Consider the following 16,456-nt stretch of genomic DNA (forward strand, 5'->3'; position numbering starts at 1 on the left):
ATTATAAAACGAAATTGAAATCGAAAATTTCGATTTCAAAAACTCTATTACCGAATTCGAACCAAATTCGCATAATTCGAAATCGAAAATTCCGATTTCAGTGCCGAATTTCGAATTATTGATTTCAAAAATTCCGAATTCAATTCGAATTCGATCGATAAATCAGAATTTTTCGATTTTACACACCCCTCGAAGGCATGACATTTTGACCATTTAGTTCCTGATTTCAAGAGGCCAGGACGTAAAAAATCTATACAATTCTATAAACTGAAAGGGTGAAAGGTGAATTAATCCTATATCTGTCTAGAGGATCGCAATATCACCGGCAGATTAAAAAAATTTAAAAAAAAAAAACCAAAAGAGCATATGATAAAGATGATTCATTCAAGAATCTAAGTAGTACTGTATTAACACTACTGTACACCATGAATTAAGAGCTTATCAACTAAAATGTCCTCTCTCCCTTTTTGCTTTTTTGTCCCCTCCAAAATTTAAAGAAAATTGATCACGTTAACCAAAAGAAATTTGGGAAAAAAAAATCCCTAATACTACTACATACGACGTGTATAATCACCCCGTTAAACATCAGTCGTACTTTTATTACTTCCATCCACAGGGGCGGCAACAGGAGGAGGAGGAGTGATTCCATTATTATTCGTAGCTCCACCATTACTGCTGCTGCGTCGTCCCTCCTTAATCACCCCAAATTTCCTCAAACAACTCTCACCCCAGTCCCACAAATGCAATACCACGTAAGTACCGATCCCACCAATCAGACCGTAGGCAATCGAATACGTCAACGGCATCAGTAGCAACGTCATAAACGCCGGTATTGCCTGCCGCATGTCATCCCACTCCACCTCCACTACAGCCCTCATCATCAACACTCCCACCAGTATTAGCGGCGGCCCCACCGCCCACGCCGGAATCGAAGCCAACAACGGCGTGAAGAAAAACGACAACAGGAAATACCCAGCCACTGTTAGCGCCGTCAGCCCCGTCCGTCCCCCCTCCCTTATCCCGGTAGACGACTCAATGAACGCCGTCACCGGGGACGTACCTAACAAGGACCCCACAACTATAGACGAGGCGTCCGACATGAACGCGAAATATTGCCCCTCGAAATCACCGTTACTGTCTGTAAAACCTGCAAACCGCGCCATTGAATATAAAGTTCCGGTCGTGTCCAATATATCGACGTACAGAAAAGTAACTAGGGATTCCCAAAAATGACCTTTCCCAATACTTTTGAAACTTAACGCCCCAGCCGTGCTCTCTATCTTATGAACGTCGACGACTTTCTTGAAGTATTTGTAGGCGGAATTCCCAGTAGCCGTGTCGGGAAATGCCGTTACTCTGGTGTTGCGAAACCAAGAAACGGCGGTTACGAAAACGATGCCGTATATCATGGCGCCTTTAATGTTCTTCACCAAACAGTAACCGATGATAACGAAACCCACAACTCCAAGCCAAAATGTAGGGCTCTCCATGCGCCCATGCAAGCATAAAATGTCGCCGGACACTGTCCCACCTGGGAGAAGCGACACCGTTCCATTCGATGACGTGATCACCGGCGCCACCGATGCGCGGGACGACCGCGGACATGCTGCTAGGGTCACCAGCGTCGACGAGCTGTATCCTACGAGTCCAAGCCCTTGATTGTTTTGTAGTCCGATGAAAGCCAGAAAAAGGCCTATCCCAGCGGAGGATGAGATCCTCACGGGCTTGGGGACAAGTTTGGCGAGCCTGGCGCGTAAACCGACAGCGGAGATGAATAAGAATATGAGGCCTTCGATGAAAACTGCGGCTAACGCGCTTTGGTAAGATACGTTGCCGGAGCCGTGGAAGCCGACGACTGTGTAGGCGAAGTATGCGTTGGTTCCCATTCCTGGGGCTAACGCTAAGGGCAAGTTGGCGAATAAGCCCATGATGACACAGCCGATTAGGGAGGAAGCGACTGTGGCGACGATCAAGTCCTTCCGAGTTTTCTCGAGACAAGCGGCGTAGCCGGGGTTGACGGGGTCGAATTTGCAGGAGTCGTCAGGGGTGAGGAGACGGAGGTTCGGGTTGTTGGTGCAGTCTGCGGGGGAAACGGTGGGGTCGGAGCAAAGGGGAACGCAGTCAGAGACGGAACAGGTGCCGCCGGAGTCGGAGAGAATGGAGGCGTTTACGGCCAAGATGTAGGCCATGGTGAGAAAAGTGGCGGTGCCTGCTCGGAGCTCGGTGGTAAAGGAGGTGTTGCGCTCGTTGAGTTTGAAGCGTTTTCCGAGTCGGCTCTTGGCGACGGCTGCGTTCAGCCGAGTTATCGCCGAGGGCTGGGGGGCTGTGGGAGGGGGTATCCCAGACTCCACGTCCATCTGGGGGATTGATTGTCTGGGCTAGTGCCAATCAGTAGCCTAGTTAAATAGGGATCTCCGTGTTAAATGAATTAAAGGGTTATCTTTCTTGCTTCAAACTCTTTACTACTACTACTACTAGTAACAGTAGAAGTAGTAGTAGTAGTAGAACTGGTAGTAGTAGTAGTATTTGTTAATGATAACTTGATGCGATACCCCCGGGGCGGGCGGTGGGGATGGGGATTTTTATTGGGGTTTTTGTTTTTTCGTGCGGGGAGTTGATTGGAGTTGGTACAGTAGGAACTAAGGAATTAGTACTAGGCAGCAAATGGTTCAAGAAGAATTAAAGAGAGAGAGAGAGAGAGAGAGAGAGAGGCACTTAAAATATATTCTAGTAGCGAAAAATAAAAAACTATGGGACAATTCTAAGTGGGAAAAATCTTTACTAAGAATTTAATATACCATGATAGGTAAAGAACTTCCTCTGGAGCTCAATGCTACATGGTCGACTCGAGCATTGGTTGGCTTTGAATTTAGGTTACGTTTCAAAATTTGCGAAAACATAACATGTTGAGCACTAAGACTACATACGTACTAGTTTTCATGTCAGGCGGCTTCTTCACGTACACCAGCGGGGAGGACTGCTACACATCTTAATTATAGTATTTAATTTTCATCAATCCACCGTCGTCTCAATCATGAATTGTATTGCTGAGTGAGAAATACTCCCGTAGTAGTATGGTATTTACTATTACGGGAATATTAAAAAGAAAAAAGAATATTGACAACTTCTCGTTTCGCGGATGTGGTGGTGATCATGGAACGAGGAGATATAAATAGCAACAATAAGAAGCGGCCAAAAGTGTCTTTGGTATCCTCAAAACAATACTGTGAATGTGATGATGATGATGGTCTTCGCATCTGGAGGAAAATGAAAGGACTAAAAAAAATAATATTAACGAGGACATATATCATCAACCCAATTATCTTTAATTCTTCTTTTTCAAGTAAGCGATATCATATCATCCTAGTTACAATTCATCTCAGCTTACCAGTCAATTCAATCCTTTTTTTTACTATCTTTCAATTTTCGGAGACATGATTAGATACTTCAACCCAACTTGCATCTATCAAGAAAAAATAGTCTTCGTAGTTGGTATTGAACATTCATGAGCAAACCAATTGCAGTTCACGTTTACAATAAAAAAACTGAATCAAGCTGAAGCCAGCTAAGTAGCAAATCCAAGTTTGAAATTTTGAAGGCAGTTCACATAGGGCCTATGTGTGTGGGTCTATATATATATATATAGTTGACAAATGCAGTTTGTTAGATTCGATTAGCAATTTGGCTGTTCCGCACGGCAACTTGAAGATTACGTGCATGGACCTTGGACAGCATGCTACGTTATTCAGGTCGGAGGAGGATGTAAAATTCTCCTCCTCCTCCATCCTACTCTCAGTATTTATGTAAACTTGGGGTTGGTCAAACACCCCCCCACAAACACCACAAAGAAAAGAAAAAAAGACCGGCTTAAAATTATGGAATGGATTCGTTTCCCATGTTCTGGAAAAAAAGGTATTTAGTCAACGAAGAAAATGCCGACTCCATAGATGTAGTCCACAAAACTCGCGGCTTTATCTGTATCATCAAATCAGCAACACATGTACACACTGCCCATTCATATTGGAAGATTCCGCTTCTGCTGAATATACCCACAGATTCTCCCGGCTTCGGCACCTTAAGTTGGACCTGACTAGAGGATATACAATGGTGTATGTAAATATCTTGAAGACTAGAGCTATGGAGTTTCCTTGTACTTTCCTTAACTGATAATGATGTCTAAAACTATGCTCTTAATTCCTAAGCAACGCAAAGAGGGAGGAGAAAAAAAAAATACTAATGCCGTGAAAATTGGTTACGATACAAACCTATTACGCTTGTAAGTTGAACTTAAAAAAGATTTTTTTTTGGTTTCCCTCTAGTACCCAGCAATAGGTGATATAGCCTCACTTTGAGAGGAAAGTGGCTCCTACCCTTCAATCACAAGGTGTGGTTGAATTCCAACTGGCTTTGGACAAAAGCAATTACTATTAGAAAGTTCATCAAATGATGCCAGCATAAGACTAAGAGAAGTTACATAAATACGTTAATACTATAGCTAGTAAAGTTCGCACGCATGTATAGATATATATATGCTTTCATTTGAAATGACTATCAATGGTCCTCAAGTAGTAGTGTGTAGTGAGGGGATTAGTTCTTTTTTTTTTTTTTTAACTAGAAAGCAGAAAGAGGCTCCTCCCTCCTGTCTTCTTTTGTCTAGTGAGAAATGACGTGAGATTTAAGTACAACTTGCCATAAGTTGCAAGACAACCAAAAGTTTGATTTTTTGGGGCTGCGGGAAGAAAAATCTCTCCCTCGAACTCGACAAGATCCCCTGTGGGGTTTCTATCCCACATCGGTTCGGGGGGGTTTGGGGTTTGGGTTTATTAAGGTCTGCGGGAGCCTTCAAAAGTTGCCGGCTTTTGAAGGTTTCTCGCAGGTCAACTTTAGTAACGAAAAAGTCTGAGTTTCTCAGTCATCGGAAAAAGACAGAAACCTCGGGGAGGTGATCTCTCCATTTCAGTGGGTGTCTGGGGGGTCTTTACTTCTTAGCAGCGGGGCACCCCTGTGGGGTTTCTATCCCACATCGGTTCGGGGGGGTTTGGGGTTTGGGTTTATTAAGGTCTGCGGGAGCCTTCAAAAGTTGCCGGCTTTTGAAGGTTTCTCGCAGGTCAACTTTAGTAACGAAAAAGTCTGAGTTTCTCAGTCATCGGAAAAAAAAAAAAGAACTCGACAAGATCCCTCCATCTGCATCAACTCATGACTTTAGACGATTAAAAAATTGGACGTTAATCATGCGACGTTTCTTTCAGGATCCAAACTAGAATTGTAGGCCAAAAAGGGTGATTTCTGCACTAGCAGCACAATTATGCCATTTAAAATCTTATTTCCATATGGGATTTTTGTTGTTACGAACATTGGTTGTGTACATAAGACAATTAGCTTATTGTTTTCCTATACTCATAGTTCGACTTAATCACTTTAACACCCACTTAAAAGAAGATAGAAGAGATCGAAGGAGCAATTCTGCATAACGAGAAAGATGCACGGGTGAAAGAGTAGATAATGTCGCGTTTTCTTAGGTAGAAATTTCCCTTTACATGAGTTGCATGAATGGATAGAAGCTGGATAAATTAAGCTCTCAATTCAAAAGCAGAACAAGAAATGATGGTAGGGGAATTTTTAGTTCGCGTCTGATCAGGCCTCTCTGTTAGTCTTGTGTAATGTAAACTTAGAAACGAAATCAAGAAATACGGTACAAGTGAAAAATATGGTGGCAGGTTAAATGTCAACAGTGTTCAAGAAAGTACGATACTGTGTAGCCAGCACTCAATCCCCAATAATTGGTCAGCCTCTTTAGTCTTTATGGAAAGTAAAAGCTGGCACAAATATTTTGCATTTCCCTGAACGCAACGGAAGGATGGATAATGTAGATTGTAGACGCCCCAATTCAGTTTGGACATTCTTGAATTTTTTATATATAAATAAATAAAAACATATGAAGGGGTCAGAGGATGGCCTTTGCCGGTTGCCAGAGTTGGCTGTGATAATTAATGGGTGGTAGAAGAGACATTACTAAGAAAAATGGACATCTCTCTTTATTTGGGTACACTTGGCTTTGTTTGGATAGAGTATTATTTCAAATAATTATTTGGAATAATTACTGTAACACTTTTTGTGATGTGATGTTTGTTAAATAAAAGAGTAGTTGAAAATATCAAAAGCTGAATTGAAAAATGTGTTTACGATGCAAGCGAAAAATTTTTTAAAAAAAATTTGCTATCCAATCATTTTTCAACTTTGAAGTTTTTCAGACACGCTGCAGAAGCTAAAAAGTTATAATCGTCATATTGAAATTAATTAGGGAATCATTATGCTATCTTCTCTCTCGTAATATCATTTTTTATTGTTGGTTACATGGTTACACCTTTGCCAGTTGTCAGAGTTGGCTGTGATAATTAATGGGTGATAGAAGAGGCGATAATTAATGGGTGATAGAAGAGGCAGTACTAAGAGAAATGGACGTCTCACTTTATTTGGGTACACTTCATTTTCATTTATCAATTTTGAAGTTTTTTAGAGACGTTGCAGAAGCTAAAAAGTTAATTAATTAGGAAATCATTATGAAATTAATTAGAAAATCATTATGCTATCTTCTCTCTCGTAATATCATTTTTAATTATTGGTGTTATAAAACTAATAAAATAAGGTACTATAATATCAAGTGAAATATTGGAGAAAGAAGTAGAGAAAGAAGTGGAGCAATGGAGAGTGATATTATTATTATTCCAACTAATACAAAAGTTCATTCCAAAGGGTGTCAATGTACCTCTATATATAGGTACTACAAGATTAAAGGAACAATCAATCCTATTAAACACCCAATATTACAAGAATATGAAGAAACTTATGAAACGGTTCTTCCACTACATGAATAGATTTATGGATTGTAACTTCTATACATAATGTAATCATAAATCAAGAATTAATCCTCTTGGGAATACAAAGGGACATCCATACTTTTAATTGTTTCATAACACTCCCCCTTGGATGTCCATTACACAAAGAATATGCCTCGTTAAAATCTTACTAGGGAAAAACCCGTCGGGATAAAAATCCTAGTGAAGGAAAAAGAGTACACTATTCTTGTGTATTAATTTCTCCCCCTGATGCAAACATCATTTGAGATCTTTTAATCGTCGCATTCCAATATTCTTCGCCAATTGTACTGAGATATGGTACTTCAGGACCAAATATCTCTTCATCTTTCTCTCACGATCTAAAAGAATCTTTATTAGGATCTAATGATCTGACAACCATTGGAGTACTTAATATATGTGCCTTGTCCATATAAAACCGCTTTAATACCTTCCGAGTATATGCAGTTTGGTGAACAAAAATTTTACTTTTTAAATGCTCAATTTGTAAATCAAGATAGAATTTTGTTTTTCCAAAATTCTTGATCTCAAAATCTTTCTTCAAATATTCAACATTATTTTGAATCTCTTCAGGAGTTCCAATCAAATTTAGATCATCAATATATATAACAATGATCACAAAATTTGATCCATTTTTCTTGGTAAAAACATATGAACATATTGGATCATTGGTATAACCTTCTTTAGTCAGACATTCATTGAGGCGATTATACCACATACGTCCAGATTGTTTTAGATCATACAAAGACCTTTGTAATTTAATAGAATAAATATTTTTAGAATTTGATTTGCATGCTTCAGGCATGTTGAATCTTTCGGAAATTCTCATATAAATATCATTTTCAAGATTCCCATATAAATATGCAGTAACGACGTCCATTAGAAGCATATCTAATTTTTCATTTACTGCAAAACTCACAAGATATCTAAATGTGATAACATCCACTATAGGTGAATACATTTCATCATAATCAAATCCAGGCCTTTGTGAAAATCTTGGACTACAAGTCTTGCTTTATACCTCACAATTTCCTTTTTCTCATTTCTCATTATCACAAATACCCATTTATATTCTATTGATTTTACACCTTCAAGTGTTTGGACTACAGGTCCAAAAACTTTTCTTTTAACCAATAAATCCAATTTAGATTGGATCGTATCTTTCCACTTTGAACAATCATTTCTATACCGACATTCATCAACCGATTTAGATTCATGATTCTCATCAACTTCTATAATATCAAGTGCTACATTTCATTAGGCTCCAATTAAATTTTTTATGATTTCATTCTCTTCAGGAGTTGGCTCTTCAGGAGCAACCTTTTCAAGAGGTTGAATTTTGTCATGACATTTAATCTCCAGAGATATTTCAAATCAATTTATACTTTGTTTAGGTAGGCCGGCCTTAAATTTATTTGTAGCACTCGTGCATGTCCTTCAGGGACATCAATTTTAGCTAGAGTATTTCCTGCAGGAATAGTTGATTTAATGACTCTTCTGGAGTCGATAAATATAACTTTCTACAAATGAAGAATTTCTTGAACTTCTAGTTCACATTATTTTGTATGAGGATCGAGGAAATTCAATTTTTCAGGTGATTTCCTTTCGGTTGATTTTTTCCTCCCCCTAATGTCGGGAATCGTAGTTCATTAAAATAAATAAATCATTCAATAGATCACCCATCAATATTTTACGATATTTAATCGTAAAAGGTGATTCATACCCGACATAAAAATTAAAAATTTTTTTTTGGAGCCATATATAATATAAAGGGGGTATGTATAAATATTTGTCGACTCTCAAATATTTTCACTTTCGTCAAATCATGTATTCATTGGGATCAGTAAATTTCTTATTTACTGCAGGTGATGATTATAAATCAAATGAGAATGAAGACAACTATATCGATAACCATTTCTCTCTCGAATGGTTATTATGATATAATTAACCTTTATCTCATTTGATTTCTAAACATGATCTCTATTATTGTCTCATTTAGTGTCTCAATTTGATATCCATTTCAACGGATATTCAAATTCAATAAATTTTTCGAGACATGATAAAAAATAGTACTTTATTCATAATAAACTTTTCTCCTACAGGGAGAAATATAGTAGTGGCTCTTCTGGAGCTTTCAATCATTTATACACTACAACTGATTGTATTTGTCTCTCTCATTGGAATATAGTGTATATAGTAGCACTTATTAATGAGACACATATCATTGTCACCATAATTCTTATGGGACAAATATCATCACCATAATTTTTTTTTTATCCCAAATATTTAACATTCATTTCTTCTTCAGGAAGAAAAGCTAATTACTATTATAAATTAAATCAAACATCATACACCTTCAGGGTGTTTAAAGAAATTGGCCATGTGAATATGCGATTATAATTTTAATTTGTCAAATGTACTTCAGGACATTTATCTTTAGGATCCTTATTTTCTTGTTCTCATCATTATTATCCCACTTCAAGTGGTAATATTTTCTCTTGTCATGGTAAAATATATATTTACCAAAAGTATAGTCATAGCAACAAACATAACTAATAAATTGAAATTTAGTCGCATTCACTTCTGGGAATGGACTAGAACTAGCATGCAATAAGTACATAATACTTCTCAAAATTTCTCTCAACATTGCTACTACAGGAGCATATTCGAGAAATCAATTGTGGAGAGTATTATTTTTAATATATCTTATGAGTAAAATTTTCTCAACACAATTTCAACTGGGAAGTAATTCTGAAAATTGCATAATTATGTTCTTGTAGCCATAGGTAAATTTATCATACCAGGCTTTTGAAATAATGACCATCTTCTGGTAGTCAAATCTTTTCGTTAAAGAACGACCATCTTCAGGTGATCGAATCTTTTTCTTTAAATATTTCAAAGGACAAGTAGATCCTCAAATATAATTGATTTTTTATAATAACATCTCCAAAACTCAATGCATCAGAATATAATTATTTATAACAAATAATTATAAAGATAAATAAGTAAAATTAAAAGGAGAAATATTACCTCAAAGATATCAAATAATATATGTTTGTGTTTAGTGGTTGCTCAACAGTAGGTACTTGTATTTTGCGATAATTCAAATATTAGCCATAAGAAATTGAAATAAGTTTGTGGGTCAGAAATTTACCTCAGAAGTTACTTGAAGAAATGCAGGCAGAATTTTGGCAAAATCTCCTGTTTCACTTTTGTTCAAGGTAGAGCCTCCGTTTTCACCTTTTGCTCAAAAGTAGAGATTCGTGCTGATAACATGTTATAAAACTAATAAAATAAGGTACTATAATATCAAGTGAAATATTGGAGAAAGAAGTAGAGAAAGAAGTGGAGCAATGGAGAGTGATATTCTTATTATTCCAACTAATACAAAAGTTCATTCCAAAGGGTGTCAATGTACCTCTATATATAGGTACTACAAGATTAAAGGAACAATCAATCCTATTAAACACCCAATATTACAAGAATATGAAGAAACCTATGAAACGGTTCTTCTACTACATGAATAGATTTATGGATTGTAACTTCTATACATAATGTAATCATAAATCAAGAATTAATCCTCCTGAGAATACAAAGGGACATCCATACTTTTAATTGTTTCATAACAGTTGCGCCTTTACTAGTTGCCAAAGTTGACTGTGATAATTAATGGGTGATAGAAGAGGCAGTACTAAGAGAAATTGACGTCTCCCTTTATTTGGGTACACTTCATTTTCATTTTTCAATTTTGAAGTTTTTTAAAGACGTTGCAGAAGTTAAAAAGTTATAATCGTCATATTGAAATTAATTAGGGAATCATTATGCTATCTTCTCTCTCGTAATATCATTTTTAATTATTAGTTGCGCCTTTGCCAGTTGCCAGAGTTGACTGTGATAATTAATGGGTGATAGAAGAGGTAGTACTAAGAGAAATGGACGTCTCCCTTTATTTCGGTACACTTCATTTTCATTTTTCAATTTTGAAGTTTTTCAGAGACGTTGCATGAGCTAAAAATTTATAATCGTCTTGTGATAATTAATGGGTGATAGAAGAGGCAGTACTAAGAGAAATGGATATCTCCCTTTATTTGGGTACACTTCATTTTCATTTTTCAACTTTGAAGTTTTTCAGAGACGTTGCATAAGCTAAAAAGTTATAATCATCATATTGAAATTAATTAGGGAATCATTATGCTATCTTCTCTCTCGCAATATCATTTTTAACTGTTGGTTACGCCTTTGCCAGTTGCCAGAGTTGGCTGTAATAATTAATGGGTGATAGAAGAGGCAGTACTAAGAGAAATGGACGTCTCCCATTATTTGGGTACACTTCATTTTCATTTTTCAATTTTGAAGTTTTTCAGAGACGTTGCAGAAGTTAAAAGTTATAATCGTAATATTGAAATTAATTAGGAAAACATTATGCTATCTTCTCTCTCGTAATAACATTTTTAATTATTAGTTGCGCTATTGCCAGTTGGCAGAGTTGACTGTGATAATTAATGGGTGATAGAAGAGGTAGTACTAAGAGAAATGGACGTCTCCCTTTATTTCGGTACACTTCATTTTCATTTTTCAATTTTGAAGTTTTTCAGAGACGTTGCATAAGCTAAAAAATTATAATCATCTTGTGATAATTAATGGGTGATAGAAGAGGCAGTATTAAGAGAAATGGACGTCTCCCTTTATTTGGATACACTTCATTATCATTTTTCAACTTTGAAGTTATTCAGAGACGTTGCAGAAGCTAAAAAGTTATAATCGTCATATTGAAATTAATTAGGGAATCATTATGCTATCTTCTCTCTCGCAATATCATTTTTAATTGTTGGTTACGTCTTTGCCAGTTGCCAGAGTTGGCTGTAATAATTATTGGGTGATAGAAGAGGCAGTATTATGAGAAATGTACGTCTCCTTTTATTTGAGTACACTTCATTTTCATTTTCCAATTTTAAAGTTTTTCAAAGACGTTGCAGAAACTAAAAAGTTAATTAATTATGGAATCATTATGAAATTAATTAGGGAATCATTATGAAATTAATTAGGAAATCATTATGCTATCTTCTCTCTAATAATATCATTTTTAATTATTGGTTGCGCCTTTGCTAGTTGCCAGAGTTGACTGTGATAATTAAAGGGTGATATAAGAGGCAGTACTAAGAGAAATTGACGTCTCCCTTTATTCGGGTACACTTCATTTTCATTTTTCAATTTTGAAGTTTTTTAAAGACGTTGCAGAAGTTAAAAAGTTATAATCGTCATATTGAAATTAATTAGGGAATCATTATGCTAACTTCTCTCTCGTAATATCATTTTTAATTATTAGTTGCGCTTTTGTTAGTTGCCAGAGTTGACTGTGATAATTAATGGGTGATAGAAGAGGTAGTACTAAGAGATATGGAAGTCTTCCTTTATTTCGGTACACTTCATTTTCATTTTTCAATTTTGAAGTTTTTCAGAGACGTTGCATGAGTTAAAAAGTTATAATCGTCTTATGATAATTAATGGGTGATAGAAGAGGCAGTATTAAGAGAAATGGACGTCTCCCTTTATTTGGGTACACTTCATTTTCATTTTTCAACTTTGAAGTTTTTCAGAGACGTTGCAGAAGTTAAAAAGTTATAATCGTCATATTGAAATTAATTAGGGAATCATTATGCTATCTTCTCTCTCGCAATATCATTTTTAATTGTTGGTTACGCCTTTGCTAGTTGCCAGAGTTGGCTGTGATAATTAATGGGTGATAGAAGGGGCAGTACTAGGAGAAATGAGAGTCTCCCTTTATTTCGGTATACTTCATTTTCATTTTTCAATTTTGAAGTTTTTCAGAGACGTTGCAGAAGCTAAAAAGTTAATTAATTAGGGAATCATTATGAAATTAATTAGGGAATCATTATGTTATTTTCTCTCTAGTAATATCATTTTTAATTATTGGTTGCGCCTTTGCTAATTGCCAGAGTTGACTGTGATAATTAATGGGTGATAGAAGAGGCAGTACTAAGAGAAATGGACGTCTCCCTTTATTTGGGTACACTTCATTTTCATTTTTCAATTTTGAAGTTTTTCAGAGATATTGCAGAAGTTAAAAAGTTATAATCGTCATATTGAAATTAATTAGGGAAACATTATGCTATCTTCTCTCTCGTAATATCATTTTTAATTATTAGTTGTGTCTTTGCCAGTTGCCAGTGTTGACTGTGATAATTAATGGGTGATAGAAGAGGTAGTACTAAGAGAAATGGACGTCTCCCTTTATTTCGTTACACTTCATTTTCATTTTTCAATTTTGAAGTTTTTCAGAGACGTTGCATGAGCTAAAAAGTTATAATCGTCTTGTGATAATTAATGGGTGATGGAAGAGGCAGTATTAAGAGAAATGGACGTCTCCCTTTATTTGGGTACACTTCATTTTCATTTTTCAATTTTGAAGTTATTCAGAGACGTTGCAGAAGCTAAAAAGTTATAATCGTCATATTGAAATTAATTAGGGAATCATTATGCTATCTTCTCTCTCGCAATATCATTTTTAATTGTTGGTTACGCCTTTGCCAGTTGCTAGAGTTGGCTGTAATAATTAATGGGTGATAGAAGAGGCAGTACTAAGAGAAATGGACGTCTCCCTTTATTTGGGTACACTTCATTTTCATTTTTCAATTTTGAAGTTTTTCAGAGATGTTGCAGAAGTTAAAAAGTTATAATCGTCATATTGAAATTAATTAGGGAAACATTATGCTATCTTCTCTCTCGTAATATCATTTTTAATTATTAGTTGCGCATTTGTCAGTTGCTAGAGTTGACTGTGATAATTAATTGGCGATAGAAGAGGCTGTACTAAGAGAAATGGACGTCTCCCTTTATTTGGGTACACTTCATTTTCATTTTTCAATTTTGAAGTTTTTCAGAGACGTTGCATAAGCTAAAAAGTTATAATCATCCTGTGATAATTAATGGGTGATAGAAGAGGCAGTATTAAGAGAAATGGACGTCTCCCTTTATTTGGGTACACTTCATTTTGATTTTTCAACTTTGAAGCTTTTCAGAGACGTTGCATAAGCTAAAAAGTTATAATCGTCATATTGAAATTAATTGGGGAATCATTATACTATCTTCTCTCTCGGAATATCATTTTTAATTGTTTGTTACACCTTTGCCAGTTGCCAGAGTTGGCTGTGATAATTAATGGGTAATAGAAGAGGCAGTACTAAGAGAAATGGACGTCTCCCTTTATTTGGGTACATTTCGTTTTCATTTTTCAACTTTGAAGTTTTTCAGAGACGTTGCAGAAGTTAAAAAGTTATAATCGTTATATTGAAATTAATTAGGGAGTCATTATGCTATCTTATCTCTCGTAATATCATTTTTAATTGTTGGTTGGATCTAGATATTACTTTATAAAATGATAAACTTTAAGAGAAATTAGTATAATTTTTAAAAATGAAAAAGAAGTCAATAAAATAGTCAAAAATCTCATGAAAGTTTCTAAAATTATACATCTTACATCTGCAGTGGGACTTGGGTAGAAACGAAGAACAACCAAGCAATTATTATCATATGTACATCACTAGACAAAAAGGATATATTATATATATATATATGTATATATATATATATAGAGAGAGAGAGCAATGCTCATCCTGATTAAGTCTTTCAATTAAGACATATCATATGACATATCTTTGAAATAATGGCACAACAAAGCGCAACTCAAAAAAATATGTCACCTTTAGCGCCACAATTATCAAACAGAAACAAATATATATATGTGTATGTGTGTGTGTGTGTGTGTGTGTGATTAATAGAAAATGAAATCCTTCTTCATCTATAAATTTTGATAAACTCCGACGCTGTTTTAACATATTATATGTGTTTCTTTGTCACATTTTTTCTGTAATGCTTAAATATAGTAATCGCTAAACATCATTATCCACCTTATATACTACAAAACTAGTGTGAACACCCGTGCTACGCACGATGCTGACATTATTGAAAAAAATGAAAATAAAAGGGTGAATTAAAAAAGATTAAAAAATTATATCAACACAATTAAAATATAATATCTGTCTAACAATAGTTTGAAATATGATAGAATGTGTATATTATTCAAAAATTACCTTTTTTCAGAAGATAGATCCTAAAAAAATAATAGAATTTTATATTAGAAAATGAATTATATATGAATAAAAATGAATGTAATTAAATGTTGTTAAAATGAAATACTTACAAATATTATGCATTCGATTTGATAATCTTGCATGAAGGTGTGAAAACTGTTCACACCAATCAATTTTTAGTACGAAAGCCAAAATTGGTGATTTAATTAATTCTGTTGAATTTTGTGGAATGTGTACTACAAATGAAAATGCACGATCTTTGCATGAATTGATTCGTTGGTTGAACAACCTATCACCATTGTCCTGAGAGTTAAGTACGTGCGAAATTCAAAATTAGTGTAATTGTTTTTACATAGTTTATAAATAGTGTTATAAAAAATAAACATATATAAAAAAATTCTACATTCTTTTGTAATTCTCTGAGATAAGAAGTATCACAACCAAATACGAATCGTGCATGTCTGTCCTGTAAATTAAGATGCATGTTACTACTGGAATCTTTGATTTATATATTAACATTATACCTGTTTGACAAATAAAATGTTATATACAATATAGAAAAATTTGTTGAAATTAAAGGTACATGAAATTAATTACCTAACAACAGTGTCGACTACGTCATTACAATGCATACATACTGTTTTTGAAAAAATGACCTTCACATAGTTGTACACAATTTTTGCATAACTTATAGAACATGTTTTCTCTGTTAATACTCTGAATATAAGCAAGTATTCGAAAATATTTAACCTAATAAGAATGAAAGAAAGTATAGATTATGATTATAAAATTAAAAAATTTGTGCAGTTATTAAATTAAATAGAGTAAGTTTACTGTATGCATGATTGTATATTCAGATATCCATATTCTCTTTGAATTTGCTATCAACAATGCCTGTGATGTTGCAAAATTGCTTGACCTCAACCACGTAACTAACTTTCGAGTACATGTATCATTTTCAAACCTATGATTTTTTGAAATACATGTTGATAAGAGTATGAAATAACATTAAAAGTTTGATGTAGTGTTATTGATGGAACTCACCAACTGTGCAGGTATCGAGCAAAATCTAAATTGTAATTGATATACAATTTGCTAGTTCCAATTGTACAAAGTAATGGTCCTGCATAGCATGGTTATATTCGCTAAAAAACTATTCAAATTATATAGAGTATAAGTAAAAGCATTTGATTTACCTCTGAAATTTCATACGCAAATACCACATGCTAGTAAAATATTAATTTTTATAGCAGACTAATATTATAGGATTTGTAGTATATTCAATAACTTGATACTCAAATCACCGATGAGACAAAGTTTGCCTAAATAAGCTTTACAGTGTCCTAACTCTTTGCAAAAAAAAAAAAGAGGCTAAATAGTCCTAATTGGCATCGCAAGTAACGGCAACGTGCCAGTGGCATCTAGACCTAATTGTGTTTTTGGTCAAAATCTGGTCCTAATTGATTCTGC

At 34.9% G+C, this 16,456-nt stretch overlaps 1 protein-coding gene across 1 annotated transcript; it reads right to left on the minus strand.

Moving 5' to 3' along the window:
* Positions 1–379: 379 nt before the first annotated feature.
* LOC113730266 (adenine/guanine permease AZG1-like) lies at positions 380–2,735 on the minus strand. Its single transcript, XM_027254847.2, has one exon. It carries the CDS (start codon positions 2,355–2,357, stop codon positions 579–581), a length of 1,779 nt encoding a protein of 592 aa, XP_027110648.1. The 5' UTR covers positions 2,358–2,735; the 3' UTR covers positions 380–578.
* Between the last annotated feature and the right edge of the window lie 13,721 nt (positions 2,736–16,456).

This window comes from Coffea arabica, chromosome 2e, assembly GCF_036785885.1.
Source record: "Coffea arabica cultivar ET-39 chromosome 2e, Coffea Arabica ET-39 HiFi, whole genome shotgun sequence".
NCBI classification, from domain to species: Eukaryota; Viridiplantae; Streptophyta; class Magnoliopsida; order Gentianales; family Rubiaceae; genus Coffea; species Coffea arabica.